General features: G+C 37.2%; 3 protein-coding genes across 3 annotated transcripts in view; 1 reads left to right on the top strand and 2 right to left on the bottom strand.

Moving 5' to 3' along the window:
- The window catches only part of ZNF845 (zinc finger protein 845), a 132,156-nt gene that overhangs the window by 88,789 nt on the left and 15,899 nt on the right, over positions 1-27,468 (bottom strand). Inside the window, 2 exon segments of the mRNA XM_070558353.1 lie at positions 23,676-24,414; positions 24,416-24,968. Coding sequence (XP_070414454.1) covers positions 23,676-24,414; positions 24,416-24,968 — 1,292 coding nt within the window.
- Positions 1,354-4,672, bottom strand: LOC103547890 (vomeronasal type-1 receptor 4-like). Its single transcript, XM_070558446.1, has one exon. The coding sequence runs from the start codon at positions 4,174-4,176 to the stop codon at positions 3,247-3,249; it is 930 nt and encodes a 309-aa protein (XP_070414547.1). The 5' UTR covers positions 4,177-4,672; the 3' UTR covers positions 1,354-3,246.
- Positions 15,205-16,382, top strand: LOC139073549 (vomeronasal type-1 receptor 4-like). Its single transcript, XM_070558443.1, is given in 2 exon segments — positions 15,205-15,432; positions 15,434-16,382. Coding segments are annotated over 2 exon segments (945 nt in total). The 3' UTR covers positions 16,151-16,382.

The following is a 27,468-nucleotide window of genomic DNA, read 5'->3' as shown; positions in this document are numbered from 1 at the left end:
TGTACTGGGGCTTTGTGGAGAAAAAAAAATAAGGAAGATTGGCAACAGATGTTAGCTCAGGGCCAATCTTCCTCAAAAAGAAAATGTAAATAGAACCTTTAAAAAAGAAGATTCAAGGGTCTTAATAAAATGTAGATGTGCTGAATAATTTTCCTTAACCAAATTGGGCTTACAGAATATGGATCAATATTTGGATAGCAATTCTATCCCTTTTTTGTCGATGAAACTAACCAGAGAAAATATGTATAATATTAGTTTTGCTCTAAGCTATGATATATAATGTTTAAATGGGATAAAATATTTTATAGTAGAAACTAATCACTAGAGAATATACAATTACATGTTTATTTAGAAAAAATAACTGAATATAACAAGTGATTTGGGAACGATAATAAAATACAGGACAATAATAAACAATGGAAGTAACACATTACATTTTGTACATTGACTAAATTGAAATGGGATAAACATGAGAATGACCCTGAAATTAACATTAGAGATTTTTTAACTGGACAGACATTACAAGACATTTTTAAGCCTGAAAAGTGCTGAAGTTCTTAATTTTTCTCCAGTCCATCCAGATGTCTCCTTCCCTAACTTTGCAAAGGGAGATTGTCCCACCTTGAGCAACAGACTACAGATGTTCTCAGGAGAGACATAACTACCATCTCCAATAACATATCAAGTCCAATAAGAGGAAAAGAATTACATTTCAGCAATGGCCAGTCAGTCACATTGTGTACACAGAGAGATGAATGATTCAGTTGTCTTCATCAAACTCGTTATCACATGCACAGGAATTTTGTGAAATAACTATAATAATCATGCAAATTTCTCTGTGATTTCTGTAGAGCAGATTGAATAGCAGATTAATTTTGAATTACAGCCTTAAGGATCATAAAAATCAGACATCATTACTAATTGGAATAAACTCCAACAATCATCATCAAGAAAGGTTGTATTAAAATATGCACACACAAATGCACACTTACCCCACACAAATATGCATGATCACAACATATGCACACATGTAAGGACATACAGGCACACATATACACACCTACACAAAACACAGAATTTAGTGTATAAAAGAAAAAATTTAGAGTATAAAAAAAGTAAAGTTTAAAAATCTAATTATATTAGAAAAGAGCATTATATGTTTGTAAAATGATGTTATAATGAAGATACTAAATGTAATAAAACTACATAAAACACCTATACAGTGAATACCTTAAACAATGTTCATTGCTACTGTAAAAGAAAATGATTTTATTAATAAAAATGAGGTACTATACACTAATGTTTTATTTCAATATTTACATTTTACAGAAATGTAAAGGCATGAGTTAATTAAATAGTATGAACAACTGATTAACAAATATGTATTTTGATATATATATATATCGTGTAATTTTACTCACACTGTAAAACATTTCATAGCAAAATCTATCAAGCCACATAATGCTGTATCTTGTGTAAAATGTATAGCATATTTATATTTTTATGATGTGAAAACATTAAATGAAAGGAAGCTAAAACTACACCTTAATAAGTTAACAATTAATTCAACTGCCCCAACTCCTTCGTGTATTGACTGGGCTTAGTGAGTCCTGTCCAAATAAGAGAGGACGGTAATGGACACATAGTAACTTCATTGTGGAGACCTGGAAAACACTACCTTCACTAACTGATCAAGGTTAACTCTCCAGTGATGTCATATTAACTGCATGAATCCTCTGATACATGACTTGATGACATGAGATATTCTTATAAAAACCTATAAACCTACTCTAATCATGAGAAAAATATCAGATAAATCCAACTTTAGAGATATTCTAAAAAGTGCCTGACAAGTCTTCAAACCTGCCAAGGTGATGAAAACTTAGGAAACACTGAGAAACTGACATAAAGCAGAAGAGACTGGGGGGTGGGGCAGTATGACTAAATACAGTATAAGGTATTCTGCAATGGATCCTGGAAGGAAAAAAAAGACATTAGTGTTAAAACTGGTGAAATGGAAGTCTTAGGTTTGGTTAAAAGTCATGTGCCAATGTTGTTTTTTTAGTTTTGTCAAATCTACCGTGGTGATTAAGATGTTGACATCAGATAAAATGGATGAAGGGCATATGGAAACTCTATTATCTCTTTTCACTGCAAGTCTGAATTTATTCCAAAATAATATTTACATTAAAAATTTGAATTGTTTATAATTTGATCATAGAGAGTTACATTAAATTATTTAATATGTTTGATTTAATATACACTTTTTTTTAATGTGTCCACTGTGATCCCTTGGTGACTTCAAAAGCTATAAAATTCATTTCACAACAGATTCATGCCTTTTGCCTACAAATTGCTGCTTCTCTACTGCTCCAAGCTTGATGAAAGACTTCTCCACAAAATTGCTTCTTAAATTGGAAATATAGGAGACTACTTTAAGCCTGTTTCTTGTTAACAGAGCCAAGTGGCATCAAGACATAACAGGGACCAATCTGCCTTCTAAAGATCACCAAAGCCATTCACTGTGATGCCAGGAATGAAATGTCTGTTTAATGTTTGCTTCCCACCTGCACTCTTTTTAAACATCAGCCGACACATCTTCTTGTGTTTTCCTACGTCTCCTGCATTTCATTACTCCAATGTTTACCTGAAGATATTTTAATATGCTAATCTTTCTCCATGAGCATTTTCATATTTCAAGTGATCACCACATCTCTTCGGATGTAAGGTATAATATTCACAATTTGGCCTCTAATACCTATAGTAACTAAAATCTAAATTTCCCTTCAGGTTTACTCCCAGAAAACTTGCATTATAATCCAGGGCCACTGTCTCCCACAGAAGTTCATGAAGGAACAGAACACAGGCCAATTATGTTTATGAAACTCTCCTCAAAATCTCATGCCCAGTTAAATATTGGGAAAAATAATATCTCATAATAAAAGACGCACGCTCAAAGACATTTCCAGTATCTCTGCATTATTGTAGGACTAACTCTTTTTATTACTGATTAGACTCCAATCTTCTCTACTACAACCAGTAATAAAATACAGTTATATGGATACTTATATAATAATTATACAAGATTTCATTTACTATGACTATTATTATTTACTACTTAATTCTAGAGCAGGTTCTGTGCCTTCTTTTACAACTCTGCCTGCAATGAGACTGGCTTGTGATTGTGTGTGAGATTCTGCTGAGGTTGAGTAAATCAATGACTGAACATAGTGAACAACACACAGTTTATATTTTTCTGATGAGATGAGGTAATGGTGTATTTCTTCCAGCGCATGCACAGAAGTGCCCCGATGCACAGGGGTTACAACTCAAGAGAATATAGGAGCTGGTAGTTGGGAAACAAGAATTGATGAAGGCGGAGATGTTCACCAGCCACCTACTGCTCTGACCAGAAAGAGAAAAATAAATGTAAAAGATGGAGGAGAGAGTATAAAAAGATACAAAGGTGCTCACCAGGACAAGGATGGTTTGGGTAGCTCTGGTCTCAGGGGAGAATCTAGGTGAGATATTATTCCCATGAATGTGTTGGATCCTCTGCTTGTGCCTGCACAGAAGGAAAACCATGGAAAAACTGGCCCAGGTCATGAGTCCCAAACAAAAAACATCAGGGGTGGATATGAATACTGCATTCAGTAAGTGTTTGCTTTTGTCATGAAGGGTAGCTGAACAGTATTTAAAATCTATAGTTGTGATGTTTTTGTTACTCCATTTTTCAGTCACATGCATAGGCACTTGGATATTTACCAGCATGTTCAGGATCCAGCAGAGAATACTGGAAGGACCAATGTACTTTAGGGCTTTTACTTTAAGCTCTGCCAACCTGGAGTTCCTGGGACTGATGGTGATGGCCTGGAAGACACTCAAAAGACACGTGGTCCCAATGGACACACCTCTGGCCACTCTGTGAACGTAGAAAACAACTTTGCATCCAAAATCACTGAGAAAATGTTTCAACCCAAAAGCTGCCATTGTGTCTGGGATTCCTCTTGAGAGAATGACCAAGGAGTTGGCTACAGTCAAGTGCCTGAAAATCAAACCTATGGATCTTGATCTACCTGCATTGAAGAGGGATATATAATGACACAACAGTGAGAAATTTCCCAGGATTCCAATAAGAATCTGGACCAGGAAGATTATTCCAATTTTCAGATCCATGGAAGTTGTTTGGTTATTTTCCAGAGCTCAATATTCACATATGCAAATAGAGGATTCTGCATGGAGACATGAGTTGTGTGCTACTGTTTTCAGGGAAAATTAAATCCAAAAATCTCCACTTCCCCTGAGAACTTATTTCTAATATATGTTTTTCTTTTGTTAAGAGATTTTTCAAGTCTGATATATTTATATAGCACTTACAATGTACGTGTCACTCTTTTTAACACTTCATTTTTAACATATTTAATATTTATAACTCTCTGAGTTTGGACCTAAGATTATTCTCCTTTTACAGACAAGGAGAATTTAGCTGAAAAGAGGTTAAAGGACTCAACTAAATGTCAGTAGAGTCAGGACATGAACCTAGTGGCCTGGTTGCAACGACATTGGAATTTACCATTGTGCTATAGTCACTCACATCTTATGTAATTTAAATAATCCAAATATACTTATATATTGTTATACTTGAAACTTGTATTTTATACTTAATTGTACTAATTATTTTGATGATGTAGCCTATTGATTAATATCACTTTTGAATGAACATTCAAAGGTCTTAATAAAATGTAGATACACTAAATAATTTTCCATTTACAAACTGACTTTTCAAAATATGGGTCAATATGGGTATAGCAACAAAATGAATCATATCATTTATTTTGCCAATGACATCTACCACATAAAATATTGCATAATATGTTTCTTTTACCTAAGCAATTGAGTTTGAAATTTAAATAAGTAATAAAATGTTTGAGGGTAGAAACGAATCTTAATTTTATATAATAAAACATAAAACAAGTACACGAAGTGGAATTTGAGACATGAAATCTTGTGCACTGAATAAATTCAAATAGGAGAAACACAAGATGAGCCTGAAAATGAAAATACTATAAACTAAAGAAAATATCTGAAGGCACATTTGAGCCTGAAAAATGCTAGAGTTTGTTCTGCTGTCTGCCTCTCTCAAGTATGAAGTTAACTTTTCCATAAAGTGTCCTTCACTAACTTCGTGACGGAAACGTGTCCCATATGATCAACAGACTGCAAGTATTTTCAGAAGAGACATAATTAGGACCCCCATTAAACACATCAAACTTAAGTAACAGAAAAATAATTATGCTTCGATCACATTGTTTACACGGCGATGAGCTTACTCGCTATCACATGCACGGAACTTTTACTGAAATGACCATACAAATCATGGAAGTTTCTCTGTGGTTTCTACAGAACAAATTAATTTCTGAATTATAATCTTAAGGATCATAAAAACCAGAGTCTATTAATGCTTGGAATAAATTCCCACAATTGTCATCAGCCAGGATTACATTAAAATACGTTAGGAGCAGTTACAGATTGGCGTAGAGTCTCAGACCTCCAGTCTTTCCACAAGTTCAGCCTGTGTCTCAGGAATTGTTATTCCTTCCTGTGTCACTTTATTACTGAACAGTTTCCAACCCAGAAGAATCCCTTCCCCAGATATAAGCATTTACCCAGAACCTAATATGCCTCAGTACCATTTATAATCTGTGTCTCAAAGTGAAATAAAAAATACTCACTCAACTCTTTTCTGCTGCCAGGACAGTGGACCTGGTGTGACAGTCATGACACTCCCTGCCTGTGTGAGAGGGAAGCAGCCAGACCCTAAGATATGGGTTTGTGATTTTGTGACCTCAGCTCTCCACAGAACAGCAATTAGCACTTCACCTGTACTTTCAATGACAGTGCACGATTGGGCAGTTAAAATTAACCTTAAAAAACCTTCTCCCAGTCCCCAATTCCCAGAAACAATTATAAGTTTCTAGTGAGCATCTCCAAAGAGAAAGGGTGAGCATTTTGGAGAAACGTTTAACTTTTTCATGATACCTGGAGGCAGACAGAGTCTTACCTGATAGAAATAGAAAAGGTTTGAGATCTGACACGAGAGAATTGCAGTGAGGCATATGTATTTAGTTGGATCCTGCACTTCCCTGAGAAGTTCACTGTTTTTAAAGTATAATTGCCTATTTATCCTCAGGCTCCTGAACTACAAAATAAGGTAGGATATGAGTAGAGACATGTAGTGATACAAAGAGCCTGAGAAGGATTTTTCAAGAAAAGATGAATGAAAGGAATAATATGATGTAATAAATGTAGATTAGAAATCATTAGAGAAGATTTGTACAATTCAGTGCAAATTAATTTGAAAGTCTAGTTGACACGGATATATCAAGGAACATATATTTTATGGCATTGACCCCAGAAGAAGTACAAATTCTGAACTGAATAACGTCCAGAGAAGAAATAGCAATATTTAGAAGGGAACCCCACACACAAAAAACAGCACCAGCTAATATGGTTTATTCATTGCATTCTCCTACTGTTAAATATTAGACAAACCCATGCTCTCTAGGCTATTCAAGAGTATTGAAGAATAATGCTTCCAAATAACTTCCCAAAATCTTAGAGATTGCCATAAATATTTGAAAAATCTCACATATATCTAGGAGTGATAAATTATTAAACATATACTATTATAAAATATTGGCAAAAATAAAAGATTTAGCATGATCAAGTTCAGCTTATACAAGGTATGCCGTGGTTTACTTGTAGGAAATACATAAATATAATTTATTTTCTTAATTAAGATAAGGGAAGGACATATGATCATATTACTAGATGAAAACAAAGCTTCTTTACAAAATTCTACAGGTGGTGATGATAAAAATAAGACAATACTATATTACTGGGTACGTTCTCCACTTCATAAAATAAATGTCACTGAGCTAGACAACTGTTCACCTATGATGTAATCTACACAGATTTTGAAATATATTATGATGTACACCTAAAATTTATATAATGTTATAAACCAATGTTACCACAATAAAAATAAATAAAAATAAAAAAATAAGGATAAAAGTAAATAAATAAAAAACAACAAAAAGAAAACAGTTCACCTAACTATAGGGGTATAATACATTAGCTCCCACTAAATTCAGAGGGAATTTAGTAAGTAAATAATAATAATTATTAGAATATATAATATTTATATAATATACATTTATATAATATATAAGTTTATATAATATATAGAGTATATATATGAATATATAAAAATTTTATGTAATAATTTATATTGTTATAATAAGATAATTATGTTTCTTGTATATAAAATATGTTTATATATAATATATAGTAAATGCAATTATTATATATTTACATAATGATGTAATTATATATGTATAAATATATATAAATAATAAATTTGTAATAATGAAAAATTAGTAAGTAAATAAAATAATACTCATTTTATTGTATTGTTAATTGAGATTTCTTTCTGTTACAATTTGTATCTGATTACAATTTAATTTATATAAATACCTGTCTACGTTAGGCTAATGCTGTATTCAGTTAGATTGCTCTCTTATCTTGATTTTTGTAATATGTTTCCATTCACTTTTGAGTTTTCAAGATATATATTCCTATGTTCTACAGAAATAATAGGAAATAAAATCAATATCTCAAGGAGATATCTACGCCTCCATGTTCACTGCAGCATTATTTACAATAGCCAAGACTTGGAAACAACCTAAATGTCCATCAACAAATGAATGGGTAAAGAAATTGTTGTTAGGGGCCCTCCCGGTGGCACAGCAGTTAAGTTCTCATGATCCACTTCAGCAGCCCGGGGTTCGCCAGTTCGGATCCTGGGTGAGGACCTATGCACAGCTTGTAGGGTCATGCTGTGACAGATGTCCCACATATGGAGTAGGGGAGGATAGGCACGGATGTTGGCTCAGGGCCAGTCTTCCTCAGCAAGAGGAGGAGGATTGGCGGCAGATGTTAGCTCTTCCTCAAAAAAAAAAAAAGAAATTGTTTTCGTACTTATGAAATGGAGTATTATTCAGCCATAAAAAAGGAAATCCTGCCATTTGTGTCAACATGGACTGATCTTGAGGGCATTACACTAAGTGAAATAAGTCAGAGAAAGACAAATAAAACAGCACAGCTGCTGTGAAAAACACTATGGCAGTCCCTCAAACAATTAAACTTAGAATTATCATATGATTCAGCAATTCCACTTCTGGGTATATTTCTAAAAGAATTGAAAGCAGGGACTCAAACAGATATTTGCACACCAATTTTCATAGTAGCAATATTCACAGAAGCCAAAAGATAAAAAACAACCCAAATGTCCACAAGCAGATGAATGGATAAACAAAATGTTGTATATATATATACATTGGAATATTATTCAGACTTTAAAAGAAAAGACATTCTGAAACAGGCTACATGGATGAATCTTGAAGACATTGTTCTAAGTTAAATAAACCAAAAACAAAAGGGCAAATATGGTATGATTCCACTTATATGAGGTGCCTAGAATAGTTAAATTCATAAAGACAGAAAGTTGCAGAGTGGTTACCGACGGCTAGAGGAAGGGTGGAGCGGGGAGTTAGTGTTTAATGGGTGCAGAGTTTCAGTTGGGGATGAAGAAAAAGTTCTGCACATGGATAGTGATAATAGTTGAACAACACTGTGAATGTACTTGATGCCACTGAATTGTACATTTAAAAATGGTTATACTGGTAAATTCCATGTTATCTATATTTTACCACAATAAAAAAGAGAAAATGGACTTTTGCCTGTAGCCATGATGGAAAAACAGAAAGCAGATTTACCTTCTCGCTTGAAACAACAAATACAAAGGGAAACAGCACATTGCAACATTGGTAGTCAAGAAACTGTACATCAGGAAATGTAAGAAAATGATCCTTGATATCACTGAAGAATTTAATTTAATGGAGGCAGAGTTTCAGTTGGGGATGACAAAAAATTCTGCAGATGGATAATGATAACAGTGGAACAAAAATTCCACACTGTGAGGAATTCGTCCCAGCATATACCACCTTTTAGTTTAATGAAATATTAGCAAACAGAAGATAGTAATGGACTAATAATAAACACAGAGTTTCATGATACGGAATATATAGCTCCTAAATAGTCACACATAATAAAGATCAAAACATCAGCAGTGGCTTTGGAAATGAATGAGAAAATAGTGGACTACTCAATATTCATGGCTAGAAACAAATTTAATCATATCCCTCTTTATTTATTTACCTATTTATCTCTGTTTTACATGAATAAATACTAGATCCTCTACTAAAAAATGTCAATTTCATCTTGCTGTTTTATTTTCTTAAAAATATTATTATATTTTGCAATTAACACTGCAAAGCCTGGAAGGGGATGTCCTGTCAGCTCTTCCCATCACAGAGTACCAGGTGCAGTAAACAGTCTGTCCTATCAGACCTACCATGGTCACGTCCTATACCTGGTCTCCTCAGAAAAGGTTGTGACGTGTTGTACACTATAAATCTTTCCTGCGGATATTTACTCGTATTTTCAATTTAAGGAGTTTTCAGGGTTATTTGATATAAGTCAGTTTTTGCCTCATGATCTCAAATTAGAATCTATCCATGATCAAGTTGCGAGTTGCCTGTAAATGAGTGAATTAATGAATGGGAGAAGTAGTTAGGGTTCTATAAATGAGTCAAAGATAGCCCCTGTGGGTCCCTTCTTCTTTCCTTCTCCACAATAGGATGGGAATGTTAGCCCAAAGCCCACTGGCACAAAACTCAAATTCTTCCACATTCCACTGCTTTAAATGTAGCCCAAATAAACATATTTTTAGCCATTTCAAGCTCTTTTACATACACTCAAAACCACACCCAACATCTGCTAAGCATGGGTAAGACAAACCCTGTAGCTATAGTAAACCCCAAACTGCACCTGCACTTAAGAGCTCTCTAATTCAGAGGCTCTTCACCATGCTTCTGATCAGCATCACCTAGCCATTATGATTTCTAATTTCCTCTTCTTCCATGGGATGTCCATTATGCTATTCCCCTTCTGGGAGTTGGCCTTGCGACACTGTAGAAGGTCTCTTGCTGGGAGGGACTCTCTTTCTCATGCAACCCTGTCCCAGAACTTGTTGTGTGTTCCTGCCTTTCTTGATCAACTCCCAAAGCCTAAGAATTATCACAATTAATGGCCTCCAAATAGCCCCAGTGACTCTTTTTTTTTTTTTTTTTTTTTTTTGGAGGAAGATTAGCCCTCAGCTAACTACTGCCAGTCCTCCTCTTTTTGCTGAGGAAGCCTGGCTCTGAGCTAACATCCGTGCCCATCTTCCTCTAGTTTATACGTGGGACGCCTACCACAGCATGGCTGCCAAGCAGTGCCATGTCCGCACCCGGGATCCGAACCAGCGAACCCCGGGCCGCCGAGAAGCGGAACGTGCGAACTTAACCGCTGCGCCACCGGGCCGGCCCCGCCCCAGTGACTCTTACCCTTCCATCCTCCATCCATCCCTACCTCTTCCGTTATCTCCTTTTGTGACATTCATCTGCCACTCTTGTCACCTTTAATCATTCCCGAGACCTTCACATGCCACTCCACATCCCTCTGATACTTCTAGACTTCTATATTGGAACCCATCTCCATCCCATGCCCTTTTTGACCTCAGTTCCTCCATGTCACCTATGACCCTGAGAACTGCAGAACTTCTAGAATGTAACGCCTCAGTGGAAACTTCTGCACTAAGACATGACCAAATTCTAGAACAGCTTCTAGCAGTATAAGGTCATGTTCCCCACAATTAAATGCCTCCCTGGAAAAGCTCAATGCTGCCAGAATGATTTTATGTTTATTCTAGCCAACACCTGATGATAGGCCCCTGATCTCCCCTTACAGCGTTTACTAAAAATTGCTTACAAATGTGAATATATATCTTTTACAACTCAGGAATGTCTTCCTCCAGGAAGAATAGGGCCTCTGTCTCTCAGTCTCTGTGGGAGGACAGAATCCCAATTTTACCAATGCTCAGCTAGTAAACATGGGACTTAATTGCATTTACAATGACCAACCTTTGTAACGTTTCACTTCTCTGACTTGACCAAGCCCCCACTCATCCCCCTCCCTCATTCTCCTTTTAAAACAGCCAATCACTTTTGCACAAATCAGACTGGAGCTGAGCTCTGTCCTCTACTATTCACATTACCAAATAAAATCTGCTTTCACCACTTTAATGTCTGGCCGTGTTGTTTGACATCTCCATTCCAGGGATGTTGGCCAAACCTTCTTTCCTGCCATTGCCCCAGCACCCTTCATCCTCTGGGTCCTCCTTCATGATCATCTGAATTCCCAATCATTGGGTTTCCCCCACTTTCCACAACCACCATGATTATCCCAACCCTATAATCCTGCCCTTTCCCCCCAGGACCTTCAGCCCATTCATGTTCACTATCTTTCCTAACTCCCTACATAGCTTTGCTCCCATTTTGCCTCCTGGTGCCCATTATTCCTCCAGCACCTGCTCCTCTTCTCACCCTCCATCTCAGCCTTGGACCACCACATACCTCACCCATTATCCTCCTCCAACTCCCCTCTTCTTCAACTCCTTATAGACATTAAATTTCCTGGGCTTTTAATCCCTTCCTGCTCTGCATTCACCTTAGTCCATTATTTCACCATACCCATAATCCCCTTTGTGTCCATGATGCCCTACACCCCTAACACCTGCAGCATCCAATATCTCCTGTAGCCTTAACTTCCTTACACACAGGATCACCTTGTACCCTTAAACTCACCAGTGCACCTTAATCCCTCTGCGAGATTAACCAATTTGTAACTTGAACGCTCTGTCCTCTTTCCCATTTCACATTTCCAGGCTCTCTGCATCCCTGAATTCTCCCTAGGCTACCCTTTCTTGTACTCTCATTCTTTTCCTGCTCTATCTACACACCTGTGCACTGTCACTCCCCCAATACTCTGTTTTGCTCTGTCTTAAACAAAAGTGGTGATGCTCATATCACTGTTTACATTTTGGACATTGTAATACCATCCTCATGAGTTAGTACAGAGTTGAAAGGATTATAAGAGGTGAATTGATAAAAGAGGTCTAGAAGTGCCACTATTTCATTCATATATGATCACAATATCAAGACAAGCACACGTATGCTATGTGAGTTTGATTTTTTGAATGAAATCGAGACTGTGTGAGTTTGCATGTGTCTGCATCATACTGAGTGTGTATTAATGTGAGTGTGTATTTCTGTACTATAAGTCTATGGATGAGTGTTTGTGGTGGATGTGTATGTAAATATGCACGTGCATAATTATGCGTGTATCTGACTGCATATCTATTTGAGTGTGCATGCATATGTGTTTGCATCTGTGTGTAGGTGTGTCATTGTGTGTTTGTTGGGTTGATGGGTAGGTATATTAGGAGCTCTCCACCATTATGGATATTAGGAGCTCTAATATCTGACTTGGATATTGAGAGACAATGGAGAATGGATCTAGATCAAATGTGGATTTCTTTGTAAAAACACCAGACATTTGATTTGAATTAACCTTTTATATTTCTTGATTAATTACAAAAGTCATCAGTGTTCATTACTGAAAATTCAGGAAAAACAAGTGTAGGGGACTAAGGGAAACCATTCAATACTCTTGAACTGAGTAAGTAGCATTCATTGGCTTATCTGATATTTAAAGTAATGACCTTTGAAAGCATCACATCCCAGTACTTTCATTAGTGCAAGTCTTATAAACTTCTCCCTTTCTATGGTTATTGTTCTGTTCAGACCTCCCATCACCACTGAGTGCTCAATATCAGTAAAATATATTTTTCTACAGTTTCCACATCATTTAGACTTCCAAATTAGTTGTCTATGATTCTTGACTTCATGTTCTTCTGTTTACTGTATCTTTGAAAATCCTTCTCAGTTACTTTGTTTCTGTTTCTTCATTCACAATTTAACTTACGGCATGGCTTAGTGTTATGAAGTTTAGGAAAGAATCACCTTAGTGGGGAAGGATCACTCAGGGAAGCAGAGCATCCAGTAACACACATGTGCTTGGTTGCCTGTCCTTCATGAGTCACACTTCAGCATTTTCTGCTCCTCCATGTGAGACCCTGTCTGATCCCCAAATCTTGAAAAAGTTAGTCTTTCCCAATACGTAAACGGTCTCTTTGGGAATGCTAATTAGAAACTTTTAATTGGCTTTAGTAATTAGCAACTGGGAAAAAGTTTTCCAGAAATGTTCTCAGCTGCCCAAGCCCATCCTGTCAATGCCACTACAGATGACATAATAATTGAACTTCTATGGGGAGGTGAGCTCACACAATCACAAACCCATATCTGAGGGTCTGGCTCCCTCCCTCTCACACACGTATGGAAGGTAATGATCTTCACACTGAGCTCACTGTCCAGACAGAAGGATGGAGACTGGTGAGTATTTTCTACTTCAGTCTGAGAGGCAGAGTCTGTAAGGGAAGCAGGCATTTCAGAAATCTGAGTTAGTGATCATACTGGAAACTGGGATGCTTTGGGGACTGAAGCTAATCCAGTGTGAAAACCGCACAGGAAGAAGAAATCATTCCTGAGGCATGAGCTGAACTACTAAAGAGAAACATGGGTCCTAGACATCCTAACCACTTTCCAAGGGCTTCATATGTAATTTGATGTAATCCTCACTGAGAGCGATTGCTGATGTTTAACACAAATGATTAGAAAACCTGATTTTGAAGGTGCTGGAGGACTGTAGTTCTGAAATCAATTGCCCTCAGCCTACATTACAGGACCCATAGACAAAGTTGCTAGAATTGCTAGGGGTGCACTGTAATCTTTCCATGCTTGAAATAAAGAGTAGGGTGAATCCACAGGAATCATCTAATCCAATGATGAAACAGTGTACTTGAACGGAAATTGCTGGAATAGAAATGTTTTCTCTCTTGGAATATGAAGTGTTTAATGGAGACAGGAATGGTATCTCTACTGAAAACATCCTTTGTCACTGTTTGTAAGATAGTTTCCTTCTTTAAGTTAGGGAAGCAGCATTTAAGGAAAAGGCGGCTGTAATTCTACGATTCAGACAGACATTGTCAGACTCAAATGCATCTTGTGATTTATTCTCAGGTTTAAAAATATTCTAATATAAATCCAAAAATCTAAAATTTAAATTTACAAAATGTGCAAAACTTCGCCCCTTACATCTATTTTGTATGTGTGTCTTACATAGGAATATTTTTCACAAACCTTACCTCACTGCTAGTAGTTTTCCTTAAGTCAGATGTGAATGAATAGATATTATATGATCTGAAACTAGTAATAATTCAGTTGCTAGCCCTAAATGATATTATACTGTATTAGTGTTGCATGTTCCATAGTTTAGGGCAGGACTTGAGCTTGTTCAATTATTTCTGTAATAGTTGCTACGGTACTTTTCTTCCTGGCATCAAGGCAAAGACATCTTTCTGTTGCCATCCTAATATTGAGCAATTCCTGAATTCATTAAATCCAACTTGGTTATGGGGCGGGATTCTGCAGTATTATACTGCGATCAGCGCATCTACATTTCTCTAAGATCTCTAATCTTTACTCAAGGCTGATATTGTCCCATAGAATAAATCTTTGCACATAAATTGAAACTCGAAACAACCAAAATTGAAAAATAATATACCAGCAATGTAAGTTAAAATGACAAGGTCTAAAAACAAAACTAAATATATAACTAAATTATTCAAAGAATAGGGCTAACTTAGCTAGTATAGCATAATGTTAGTATAGCATGATGGTTAAATGCTGTCTTTGCAATCAGCACAGCCAGGTTAATTTCCTATTTTGCCCCTAAACAAACTGTGAATTTAAACAAACACTTAAACTCTCTGTGCCTATGTTCTCCTCGTCTTTACAATAAAAGTAATTGCAATGCCTGTGTCATAGATTTATGAAAAGAAAAAAAAGTTACCTCATGTATGGCCTTCATAGAAACTGTCCATACATAGTAAGTGCTCTTAAAGCGTTCAACTCTTAAACTCATGATAATAAAGGAAAAAATTTAAATACTTTTTACAGGGAAACTAGTGGTAAATGGAGAGTATTAAATTTCAGTTGACATGATAAATGAAGCTGGTGCATCATATTCCCATGCAGGATGCTCTGGCTCTGAAGAAGATATCAGTCAGTGCAAGCCGGCAGAATGACATCCAAGGATGTGGCAATAGGAATGATCTTCTTAACGCAAAGTGTATTTGGAATCCTTGGGAATTTCTCTCTTCTTTACCATTATATCTTCCTTCACTCCACGGGGAGCAGATTAAGGTCCACAGATCTGATTATTAAGCACCTGATTGTAGCCAACTCTTTAGTCCTCCTCTCTAAAGGAGTCCCCCAGACAATGGCAGCTTTTGGTTTGAAAGATATCAGATTTCAATGATATCAGATGCAAACTTGTTTTCTATCTTCATAGAGTGGGTAGGGGTGTGTCCATTGGCAGCACCTGCCTCTTGAGTATCTTCCAGGCCATCATGATCAGCCCCAGATACTCTATATGGGCAGAACTTAAAGTGAAAGCTCCCAAGCACATTGGCTCCTGTATTTTCTCGTGCTGGATCCTGCATATGCTGGTAAATATAATTTTTCCTATGTATGTGACTGGCATATGGAACAAAACAAACATCACAATGAAAAAGGATTTGGGTGACTGTTCTGGGGTAAGTAATAACAAAATCACACTATCACTATATGCAGCATTGTTATCATTCCCTGATGTTTTCTGTTTGGGGCTCATGCTCTGGGCCAGTGGCAACATGATTTTAATCCTGTACAGACACAAGTAGAAGGTCCAACACATTCATAGGACTGACATCTCCCTCAGATCGTCCCCTGAGTCCAGAGCTACCCAGAGCATCCTTGTTCTGGTGAGCACCTTTGTATCATTTTACACTCTCTCCTCCATCTTCCAAGTCTGTATTACTCTTCTTAATAATCCTGGTCAGTTGTTAGTAAACATCACTGCCTTAATCAATGGATGCTTCCCAACCATCAGCCCCTTTGTTCTCATGCGTCACGGCTTCAGTGTATACAGGCTGTGCTTTGTCTGGATAAGGAATACAAAATCTCCTAATCTTATCACAAATATGTAAACTTACACTTTTGTACAATGCTCAGTTGTGCATTCATTCATCCTCAAAGTTGCCAGCACAATTGGTGAAACAGTCATATTACAGGAAAATGGTGAACAAGACAGACTGAAGTTCTGTCCAGTAATAAACCATAAATAGTAATAGTAATTGTAATAAAATGTTAATTATTATATACTTATATAACATTTTAATAATGTTTGTGGTGGAGTCATTCAGTGTCTATGAAATAATAAAGCAGTAAGTCCTGGTACAATCTGGATATCATATGAAAGTCTTCGAGTGTATAACTTTCAGTTTGATATAATAAATTTATCCAGAAATTAAGCATGGAATTTCTGGAAAAGTTCTAGGTAGAAGGAATGGCATATGAAATGGTCATTCAAGAAACTGAAGGAAAAATGTTCTCAGGGAATAATGAAGTAGTATGTGGTGAAGCTGAAGGGCAATCAGTTTCAGATAGTATATGTATTGGGGGCCAGCCATGAAATGTGTATGTTACATCTTTATACAGATGGCGGTCATTTGAAATATAATTATATGGAGGGAGATAAGCATATTTAAATTTTTCATGTATAAATGGCCAGATAAAACTAGAGTGGGAAAAAAAAAGAGAGCGCAAAGCTGTTTGGGCTGAGTTTTTAAAAACATCAGGTGAGTTTTGACAATTTAAACAGACATGATGTCTGGGATAAAATGGCATGGGTTTTGGAATCTGTAGAAGATGGGTGTTTCTGGATAATGTGAAGATGCCCATTGGCCATGTTGGAAACAAAGAGCTTTGGGGGAGCACACTCAAGTCAATGACATGAGTAATTAAGTGGAGCTTTTCACTAAACTTGGAGCAGAAGAGGAACAGTCATTTAGAGGGGCGGAAGTCACAAATCCTTTTTGTTTATGTGCTCTTCGTAGCAGGTGGTTTTCCACAGGAGGAAATTAGTTATTTCTCAGGTAGAGGAAAAATTTAAAAACCGCTATCTCTGTATTTATAATAGGAAGCTGATGTAAAGAACTAAAGATTCAATAATTTGAAAAGCAAAATAATTCATTTCATATATTATATATTGATATATTAAACTTTGCAGCACAAGAGAAGCACATATTGTTAGCCCACAAGATACATTTAGAAATACTTACCGTATATTAGACCACAAATCAAGATGCAAAGAGCACGTATACTATAGCATATATGTGTGTCTACATTATGTGTATGTGTGTGGTGTGTTATTACTCAGATCATGTTTGTTACTCATCAAGTAATAGTACTGGAAAATTGTACCTTAATGAATGTGATAATAGTAATGCTTACCATAATTATAATAATGACAACCTACTTCAAATTTAAAGTCTATTATATGGTCAAGTGGGCTGTTTAATAGGTTAAAATGTGTATATTTCATTATTTTACTTTAATCCTAATGTTTTAACTATATCTCTTGAAAAAAATATCCAAGTAGGGGCGGGCCCGGTGGCACAGTGGTTACGTTTGCACATTCCACTTCAGCGGCCCGGGGTTCGCCTGTTTGGATCCCAGGTGTGGACATGGCACCATTTGGCAAGCCATGCTGTGGTAGGCATCCCACATATAAAATAGAGGAAGATGGGCACGGATGTTAGCTCAGGGCCAGTCTTCCTCAGCAAAAAGAGGAGGATTGGCAGATGTTAGCTCAAGGCTAATCTTCCACACACACACAAAAATACAATTAAATAGAGTCAAACAATCTTAGACATTAATAAGAGCAATTACTCTACATATTTATGTTAAACATAGTAGTGGATATAGCTGGGATTATATTTACCAATTTATTGTATGTTCTTCATTAGTCGTCTATTTTCTGATTTTTTCTATCTTATGCGTTAATTTTTAATAATCTATATTTACCCCTTTACTTAGGAGGCTTTATACTTAGTATATCTTAGTTTTTAACCTAGAAATTATGGCATAGTTTTTTTTTAAAGGTATGCTTTTTTTGGTGAGGAAGATTGGCCCTGGGCTAACATCTGTTGCCAATCTTCCTTTTTTTTTTTTCTTCTCTCTCCAAAGCCCCAGTACATAGTTGTATATCCTAGTTGTAAGTCATTCAAGTTCTTCCATGTGGGATGCCACCACAGCATGGCCTGATGAGCGGTGTGTAGGTCCTCACCCAGGATCCAAACCATTGGACCCTGGGCCACTGAAGCAGAGCACAAGAACTTAGCCTCTCGGCCACGGGGCCAACGCCTATAGCATACTTTCAAACACAAATTACAGTATTATTTAACATCTTTAATGTCTCTGTTGAGAACATAAGGACATGAAAATATTAATCTACTTACCTTCTCCCTAACTTTTAAAGGCGGTGATAAGTATCAAAGACACACGTATAGGTCTTCAGAACCTAGAACAATGAAATATCGCAAACTAAATACGTCTCTGTCTATAGTTCACAATACAGAAATTTGTCAGCCCACAATTGCCTCCCTGTGCCCCTTCCAGTTACTACATCCAAGGGTAAATAATCTGACATCTAATAGGAGAGATCACTTTCACCTGTTTGGTGCTTTATATAAATGAATCCATACAGAATGAAATCTTCTCTGTTGGCTTTTTTTTCACTTTTCACTCCACATGTTGTTTGTGAACTGTTTATCATCACATGTTGTGAGTGATTTATTAACATTAGTTCCATTGTGTGAATTCTGACAATTTAACAGGATCCCATTCTGTGAATATCTAACAATAAATTTAATCATCCCACTCTTGATGCATACGTGGATTTTCAGTTTGGGGCTATATTATGAACAGTACTACTGCTATGTAAATTCTACAACTGATGTTTTGGTGACAAAGTACAAATTTCTGTTGTTATATGTGTAGTAGCAGATTTCATGGGGTCATATGCTTACTTCTTCTCAGCTTTGTAAATACTGCCAAGTACTTTTCAAAATGTACCAATTTTCCCAACCATCAGCATTTATATGAGGTTGCATATTCATCCATTCTTCAGGGTGGAGTGAAGGTAGAGTGTTCGTGAAACAAACTCCCCTGGCACTTGCCATTAGTAGATGGGTGAGGCTATAGCCCATTGGCCACTATCCTCTGATGTCAACGTTTTCACTATAGAGATGATGTGCTCTTTGTTGGAAAGTTAGAAACGCTGAGTCTCAACAGGCCTGTCTAGGACGTTCCCTCTGCGCCTAGGCAAGGCTGATGAAATATGACAAGTTCAGTCTTCTTTTCCATTTAAAGTTTATTTGATTTATGTGGGCAGATACTATACTAAATCATTCCACCAGTAAAGAAAAATAAACTCGTGTCTCTTTCAACCCCTCACACCAAAATTGAGGTCTGGCCCCTTAATAGACTTCTAGAGTATTGAAGACAATGTGAGTCTCTGTGCTTGACTGCCAACTAGTTTCTGGCAAAGGCAAGCAGCCTCCATCTAGAAGATGCCCTTGGGGTTTGGACTCAGGTTTGACACAACTAACAGGTGAACTGCTCTTGAAAAGCAGCGATTAGCTTGCTACTGAGCTTTTTTCAAAACTGGAGGCTAATCCATGGAAGCCTTGCGACTGTCTGGTCTGATAGTCACATTTTGATACGAGGCAACTTGGCCTGCACCATCTTAGCTTTACAAGAATAAGTCGTATCTGGAGCCTAAAATAAAGCCCCTGGAGATATGATGCCCTCACTCATCCAGGAGTCCCCTAAATGCCTGGCCTTGGTTCAGGGATGGTTCAGCCAAACTGAAACCTAGTGGTGTCCACTGGGCCGAGTGGATGTTTAGCCTCAATGCTGAACACGAGGAAATGAAAGCAGATGTGGTTGCTTTACTCAGTGGTTCGAATCCAGGATCTTGCGGTATTGCCCGTGAGAAAGCTGTCTGACCTGCCACTTGGAATACTATAGACTGGCAGACTAAGGGCGACTATCTTTGGGTCTGCAAATTGCAGAAACAAACTTACAAAACTGTCCGGGTCACTCATTTAGAAGCCAGCGGTAAGGGCACGTTCATCGAAGAAACCAACTGTAATCATGCTGCTGATCAAGCCTGTTCAGACTATGATGGAATGCTCCACTCACGGTCCTTCTGAAGGTGACCGTTTGTCTCATGTTGGTGGAGTCCCTCACCTGTTTATCCCCAACTTTATAACAGTCCCTTTATCCTGCACCCTTCAGCTTTCCTTCATCTTCCATTCCCCATGAATTCTCTCCCATGTCAACCCCAGGCTGAACTGCAGCCCTGGGATTGCATCAGCTATGTTAGGAAAAGGATATGGGAAAGAAGGGGACAGGATGAATCAGCTTTGACTCAGCAGGTGTCATGTTACCTCACTTTTTCTTCTTCTTCTTTTTCAGGCAAACTCTCCAAGTTGGGAAAATAGGCCAGGTTACAGAGGGTGAAGGTAGGAGTACAGGGATGATGTGGGAGGCCCAGGAAGACTTTTTGGGGAGTAGACTCTTACATGATTAGACTTGAGAATCTCCTGAATTAGGACGCAAAGTTACGTGGCCTATAATAGGAAGGCTAACAGACAGTGTTTCTATTTATGATTTCACAGGAAGGTCCCCCGTGAGCCTCAAAATATCCAACTGAGATTTGCAGAGCAGTTGCCATCTCAAAGGGGCAATCTGAGACCTACAATGGTTAAACAACTTGTCCAAACTCAGGACCCAGAAATTCTATCACCAAACCCAACTAATAATCCTCACACTACACCAGAACCAATCCTCATACCCAACTTCTTGTCTCCCATTGTGTTCAAAAAGATCCCCATTGCTGCTTCTAGAAATGTCTGTGTCTGCATGTGTATTTCATTTCAGGGACTATAACATTCACCAGTACGTCCAGAAAATTCTCTTAGAAGCACTGTGGATGCCTGGACCCTGATAACAGAGCTTACGTGCAGGGAAATGATATATTAGAGAATTACAGAAAACTGGTCTTCCTGCATAAGGATGACTTCCCTCCATAACGCAGGACTTGTTCTCCTGCATCTCTGCTTTTTCCATCGTGGGTCTCTCAAGAGCCTGTGTTTCAAATGACTGCTTCTGATCCCCGTTCTTAAGGGAAAGACTGGAGCTTTTGTTGATTCAGAAATATTAAAAACCACAGCGGTCCTTCTGGACATCAGTCTTCCCCTTTCTTCAGACGATCTGCTCACTTCATGCAGGATTGGTGGACGTTCCAGAAGTAAATACCCACCAACCCATAATACAGCAAACACTTTAAACACCCAACTTTCTAGTTCTAACCCTGTGCTCTTGATTCAGGATGTCTTGGAAGTGGAGTAGATCCATATTATGTAGGATGTAGGAATCTGTATTTAAAATACCCTTTAAACGTTCAGAAGGAGGCAACGAGCAGACAGTTTTCTTTTTTTTTTTTTTTTAAAGATTTTATTTTTTCCTTTTTCTCCCCAAAGCCCCCCGGTACATAGTTGTGTATTCTTCGTTGTGGGTTCCTCTAGTTGTGGCATGTGGGACGCTGCCTCAGTGTGGTCTGACGAGCAGTGCCATGTCCGCGCCCAGGATTCGAACCGACGAAACACTGGGCCGCCTGCAGCGGAGCGCGCGAACCTAACCACTCGGCCACGGGGCCAGCCCCAACGAGCAGACAGTTTTAAGAAATATTTTTAGATTCATTTATAATATCCTTTATTCTCATACAAACAAAGAGCTGTATTTGAATTTTGTAAAACCCATAGCACACCTTGTTGCCTTTTTTAAACTTTTATTTTGAAATTGTTACAAATGCATAGGAAGGTGCTAAGACAGTACAGAAGAGGCCCTTGTAACCTTCACCGAGTTTTCTCCAATAGCGACATCTTACATAAACATCCTACAGTAGTACTCTGTGAACACAGTTAACACATTTGCATCCAAAATCTTTGAGAAAAATGTTTCTACCAAAAAGCTGTCACTGTCCTGGAGATTCTTAGCTAGATGATGACTAATTGGCTATAAGCAGGTGCTTGACAATCAAACCTGTGGACCTTAAACCTTCACCTACTGAAGTAAAGGAAGATATGATGGTAAAGAAGAGAGCCACTTCCCAGAATTCTAATCAATTCAATCTAATTGCCAAAAATAGAGGCCATCTTGTAGTTCCCAATGATGGACATTTTTCTTCTGGGGAATACTGAATGCGAACCTGAAGCATGGGCTAAATGTATCATTTCAACCAAAATCTGATATTCTCCACTTACTGTTAGCTCCCAGTGAGAAATATTTACTTACACTTTACTTTCATTAAGGGCATTCCAAGAGTTGAACGTGTAACATAAGAATCACCACTATGAAGGCCGGGTAACATCTTTATTCTTCACAAATCTCAGAGGTGGGAACTACTATTTTTATTCTAAACAGGAGGAGAACTTATGCAGAGAGTGCAAAGTGATTTCACTAAATTCACATCTTGGTTACTAGTAGATTAGGGACTTAAATTTAGTAGAGATGGTAACAAAGTATAGCATTTAACCACCATGATACACTGGAAAAGCTAGTTAGCCATGTTCTTCCAATAATCTAGATTTAGTTGTTTTCATAACTTGTCATTATATTTTAGCTTAGTGGCATGTTACAATTTTGGCTGTGACAAGTTTCCATTTATGTGTAAAGATTTATTCTATATGCCAATACCAAATATGTATAAAGGTTTTGAGATACTAAAAAAATGCAGCTGCTCTGATTATAAGATAGTACACAAGATTCCACTTCATGACCAAGAATGGACTTAATGACTGCAAGGTTGGCTCAATATTAGCAGGCAAACAGAGAAACTCATTTCTTTTTATGCCAGGAACAAAACAGAGTGACACGTATTCCCAGAATTACTGAAGTCTCATAGGATACCCTTAAGTTTGGTAGCTAAAACACTAACATGCAATTAAAGCAAGATTGCAGGATACAAGGTTAATTTACTAAAATTGACTGCCTTCCTATTTTCCAGGAATGAATAAGTGGAATAGAAAATTAAAAATATGCCATTTGCATTAGGACCCCAAAAAAAAAGTTCCTTCACAGACACCATCATGGCAACACATGAAAGATCTGTGATGAAGACATCTAACATCAATAAGAGATTTTGAACCTTGGGTTGAATGTCAATAATGCAGCCTTACCAAGAAATCTAAAAGAATAAAAATATATAATCTGAAGGTAAGTGGGCTTTTCCACCGAGCTCCTAGGTCCTTCAACACCCATCATCTCATGAATTTTGAATGATTTTGACTTTCAATTACTTGGCAGAGTGTTAACATTTTATTTGATTAATCTTCAAGAGGGACTGGACTTAATTCTCCCTAGTAAGACTGTCTGATACACAGTACACAGTGAAACCTGCTTAGACAATTTACCACACTCATTCTATTTCTAAGAGTTTTCTCCAGTATGGTATCTTTGGTGAATCCTGACGCAAGGCCTTGCTGGCCTCAAGTACTGACTACCTTCTTTTGTAAGGTTTCCTTCCAGTATGAGTTCCTTCACGACTCCAAAGGTGTAAACATTTAATAAAAGCTTTACCACACTCTACATCTGTATCTTCACTCCATGTATATTCTGGTGTCTATTGAGGCTCGAGTACTGCTTAAAGGCTTTGCCACATTCATGACATTTGTAAGGCTTCTCCCCAGTATGAATTCTTTGATGAACTATAAGGCTTGAATTCTGACTAAAGGCCTTGCCACATACAGTACATTTATATGGTTTCTCTCCAGTATGAATTTTCTTATGTTGAGTAAGGTTTGAACTCCCGGTGAAGGCTTTGCCACACTCATTACATTTGTAAGGCTTCTCTCCAGTGTGAATCCTCTCATGACCCCAAAGGTGTGAACGTGTGGTAAAATCCTTACCACATTCGTTACATTTGTAAGGTTTCTCTCCAGTATGGATTCTCTTGTGTTGAGCAAGATTTGAACGCTCAGAAAAGGCTTTGCCACACTCATTACATTTGTAAGGTTTCTCTCCAGTATGAATTCGCTCATGACTCCAAAGGTGTGAACGTATCATAAAATCCTTACCACACACATTACATTTATATGGTTTCTCCCCAGTATGAATTCTCTGATGCCTTGTGAGGTTTGAGAACCTGTTAAAGGCTCTGCCACACTCATTACATTTGTAAGGTCTCTCATCAGAATGAATTCTTTGGTGATTAGCTAAGGTTGAGCAGTGGCTAAAAGCCTTCCCACACTCGTTACACTTGTAAGGTTTTTCTCTAACGCGTGTTTTCTGGTGTTCTGTGAGCAATGCAGGATGCATAAAAACCTTCCCATATTTACCACAAATATTCAGTTTTGACACTAGGAGGAAGTCTTTGAAGTGGTGAAACTGAAGAACAATTGTTGATGGACTTCTCAACTTGATGACGTTCATAAATTTTCTCTTCAGTTTGAAATCTCCGCAGTTCAGCCAGATGTGAATGAAAGCTCAGTCCAAGCCTGTTTTTCAAACATTTCATATACTTGTTTCCTGAACAGCCTATGTCATTTTTTAGTTCCTTATTCCTTATATATGACTTGTCATGTTTGTAATATTGAGACATACTTTTTCTTACAGAAACATTCTGCTTTACAGGGAAATTATTCCAGGATTTATGATGTTGTAGATCTCTTCTACCAGTGAGATTTTTGTAATGGCTTCTAGGCACGCCTTCATAATTCTTTTCTTCATATACCCACTGACTCTCAAATTTGTGCATATTTTGCTGGACTTCCCTGAAATCAAAATCATCAAAACTCTGGCATACGTGTCTTTCCAAAATAGATGTTTGGAATAATTCTCCATTATTAATGTCCTCTTTTGGTGATAGTTCTTTGATAAAACATCTAGTAGAAATATCTGTAAGATACAAATTATCAAAGGCTTCCTATTAACTCGAGTTGTAAGATGGGTATTTTATATTAAAAAATATAATCTTACACCAAAAGTAAAACTCATAATGAACAGAGTTATCAAGCTTCTCAACCAAGGTCTGCAAATGTTTACAAACACAAAGGATATGATTCCTCAATAAAGAAAGGGTGATGACATGTAATTCAAATTCCTTTCCGGGAAGCCTACTTTCAAATGCTCTCTGATCAAAAGTTATTATAGTCCTGACAGAAGGGCAATTTTTCACACCAACTCAAAGGAGGAATATAGGTATCTCATATTTGGGGAAAAAAACATACGGAAGCTAATTACTGATTATTTATTGTACACACCATAAAAAAAACTGCTTTTAGAACAACAAAATATTCTTGTAAACACCTAATATAAAACTAAATCCATGCATAATAGACATACTGCAATGTTAACAATTAGTATACTGTGGTTATATTAAATGATAGATGCTAAAAATTAATTATCTGTCAATCATAATAAAAAGCAATAAATATTTTAACAACCTAAGACAACTGCAGTAGTAAATAATAATTATTTACATTTACACATACATATGTATATATATAGTTTGTGGAATTCTAAGAAATTCACCCATAAGAACAAAATGAAGAATTTATATTTCAGAAGTAGAACATAATACGAGCACTGGAAAATATGTTGAAAACCACTGATTTTGAAATAAGAGGTTCAGGTAAATAAGTAATATGATAGAAATTAACAATGGGGAAATGTAACATCAAAAATGTCAAAGCAGGGAACTCCAAATGTACCTCCCTCTACAAAAGCAGGAAATGAACAAAAACCGTGAGAATCAACTTTACGAGAACTCTGGAAACTAATGAAAGGATTCCGGAAACCAAGAACATTCTTAACCAAGAACAAGAGAGCTGCTTTAATTTACCCTGACCCCATCCCATTCCTCAGCTAGGCAGTGGCCTTGAAGATGTCAGCCCTCAAGCTTGTATAGTTTTCTAGAACCAGAGGGGACAGAATGGACCTTATAAAGAATTGTGGCTGTTTTTCTTGTTCTGCCTGCTGGGTCCCTGAAGGACTGGTTCAAAGCGGTTGCCTTTATTTGGCCTACCACAGAACTCTACCTAGGTAGAGGTGCTAAACAAGGGGCATTTGTCAGAAACATTTAAAGGTAAATATAGTAGCCACTGCTACCTAGGGCAAGAAATAACAATTGGGGCAAACAATGGACAAACTGAAAACTCCAAGAAAAAACTGGAAAGTGAGCTGCATTGTGGAATAAGGACTTTCAAAATCCCTATAAAATACAGGAAATCTAGATGTTTACAAGCATGCCCTGGACCGGGCACATGAGAAACGACCTAAGAAGCCCCTAAGCTTATACTGCCTATTGACCATCTGATTTTGTGCATGCAAGAAGTGAAGGCTAAGGCCGAGTTGTAAACTTCTTGCCTGAGTGTTTAAGGTATACCCCAACATACATCCTAACATACAGAGAAACACACAGAGAGCTCAACTATAAAAAAATCCAAGTGGCTTTGTTCTGTTTGTGATTCCAAGTGATTAAGGAAATCTGTCAAATCATTAGCTGCCCAATAAGCTATTCAAAAACTTCAGTAGCCACACACAGCAAAGAAAACACACCACAGAAAATTAGTTGAAAAAAATACACAAACACACATCAGCAATCAAAGAAACAATAACATACCCTGGGGAGAGAGAAAATTATGATTTCCAAAGTTTCAACATACTCAAAATGTCCTGTTTTAAACAAAAAATTAAAAGCAGGCAAAGCAACAATCAAGTATGCCACATACAAACAATAAATAAATAAACTACAGAAATTATCCCTAAGGAAGCCCAAACTTTGGACACACTAAACAAGAACTTTAATAGATTATTTAACCTAAAGGGAATGATGGATATAGAATTAAAGGAAATCAGGAGAACAGTGTTTGAACAATAGAGGGAGATAGAGCTTATGAAAAGAAACTAAACACAAATTCCGGAGCTGAATGGTAAACTAATTGAAATGAAAAATTTCCCAGAGAGGGCCAACATCAGATTTGGGCAGAGAGAAGAATGAATCAGTAAACTTGAGGAGAGATCACTTGAAATTACCAAGTCTGAGCAGTAGAAAGAAAAAAGACTGACTATAAATGAATGGAGTCCAAGAGACCTGTAGGATATCATCAAGTAGACCAACATATGAACAATGGGAGTCCCAAAGTTGGGGGGCGGGGGGAGAAAGAAAAAGAGGAGGCAGAAAGAATACTGGAAGAAATATGGTCAAAAATTTCTTAAATGTGAATAAAGACATGGATCTACAAATCTAAGAACTCAATGAACAGAAAGGAGGATGAACTCAAAGGGATCCACACTACAAAAACTTACAATCAAACTGTTGAAAGAAAAAGGCAAAAAGAGAACCTTGAAAGCAGCAAGGGAGAAAATATTCATCATATAGAAAGGATCCACAATA

The sequence above is a fragment of the Equus przewalskii genome, chromosome 9 (genome assembly GCF_037783145.1).
Source record: "Equus przewalskii isolate Varuska chromosome 9, EquPr2, whole genome shotgun sequence".
Classification (NCBI taxonomy): domain Eukaryota; kingdom Metazoa; phylum Chordata; class Mammalia; order Perissodactyla; family Equidae; genus Equus; species Equus przewalskii.
The sequence above is the reverse complement of the archived record's forward strand: the minus strand, read 5'-3'. Positions and strand labels throughout refer to the sequence as shown.

Coding starts and splice junctions, on each gene's coding strand:
- LOC103547890 (XM_070558446.1), bottom strand. CDS start 4,176: ATGGATCTGAAAATTGGAATAATCTTCCTGGTCCAGATTCTTATTGGA.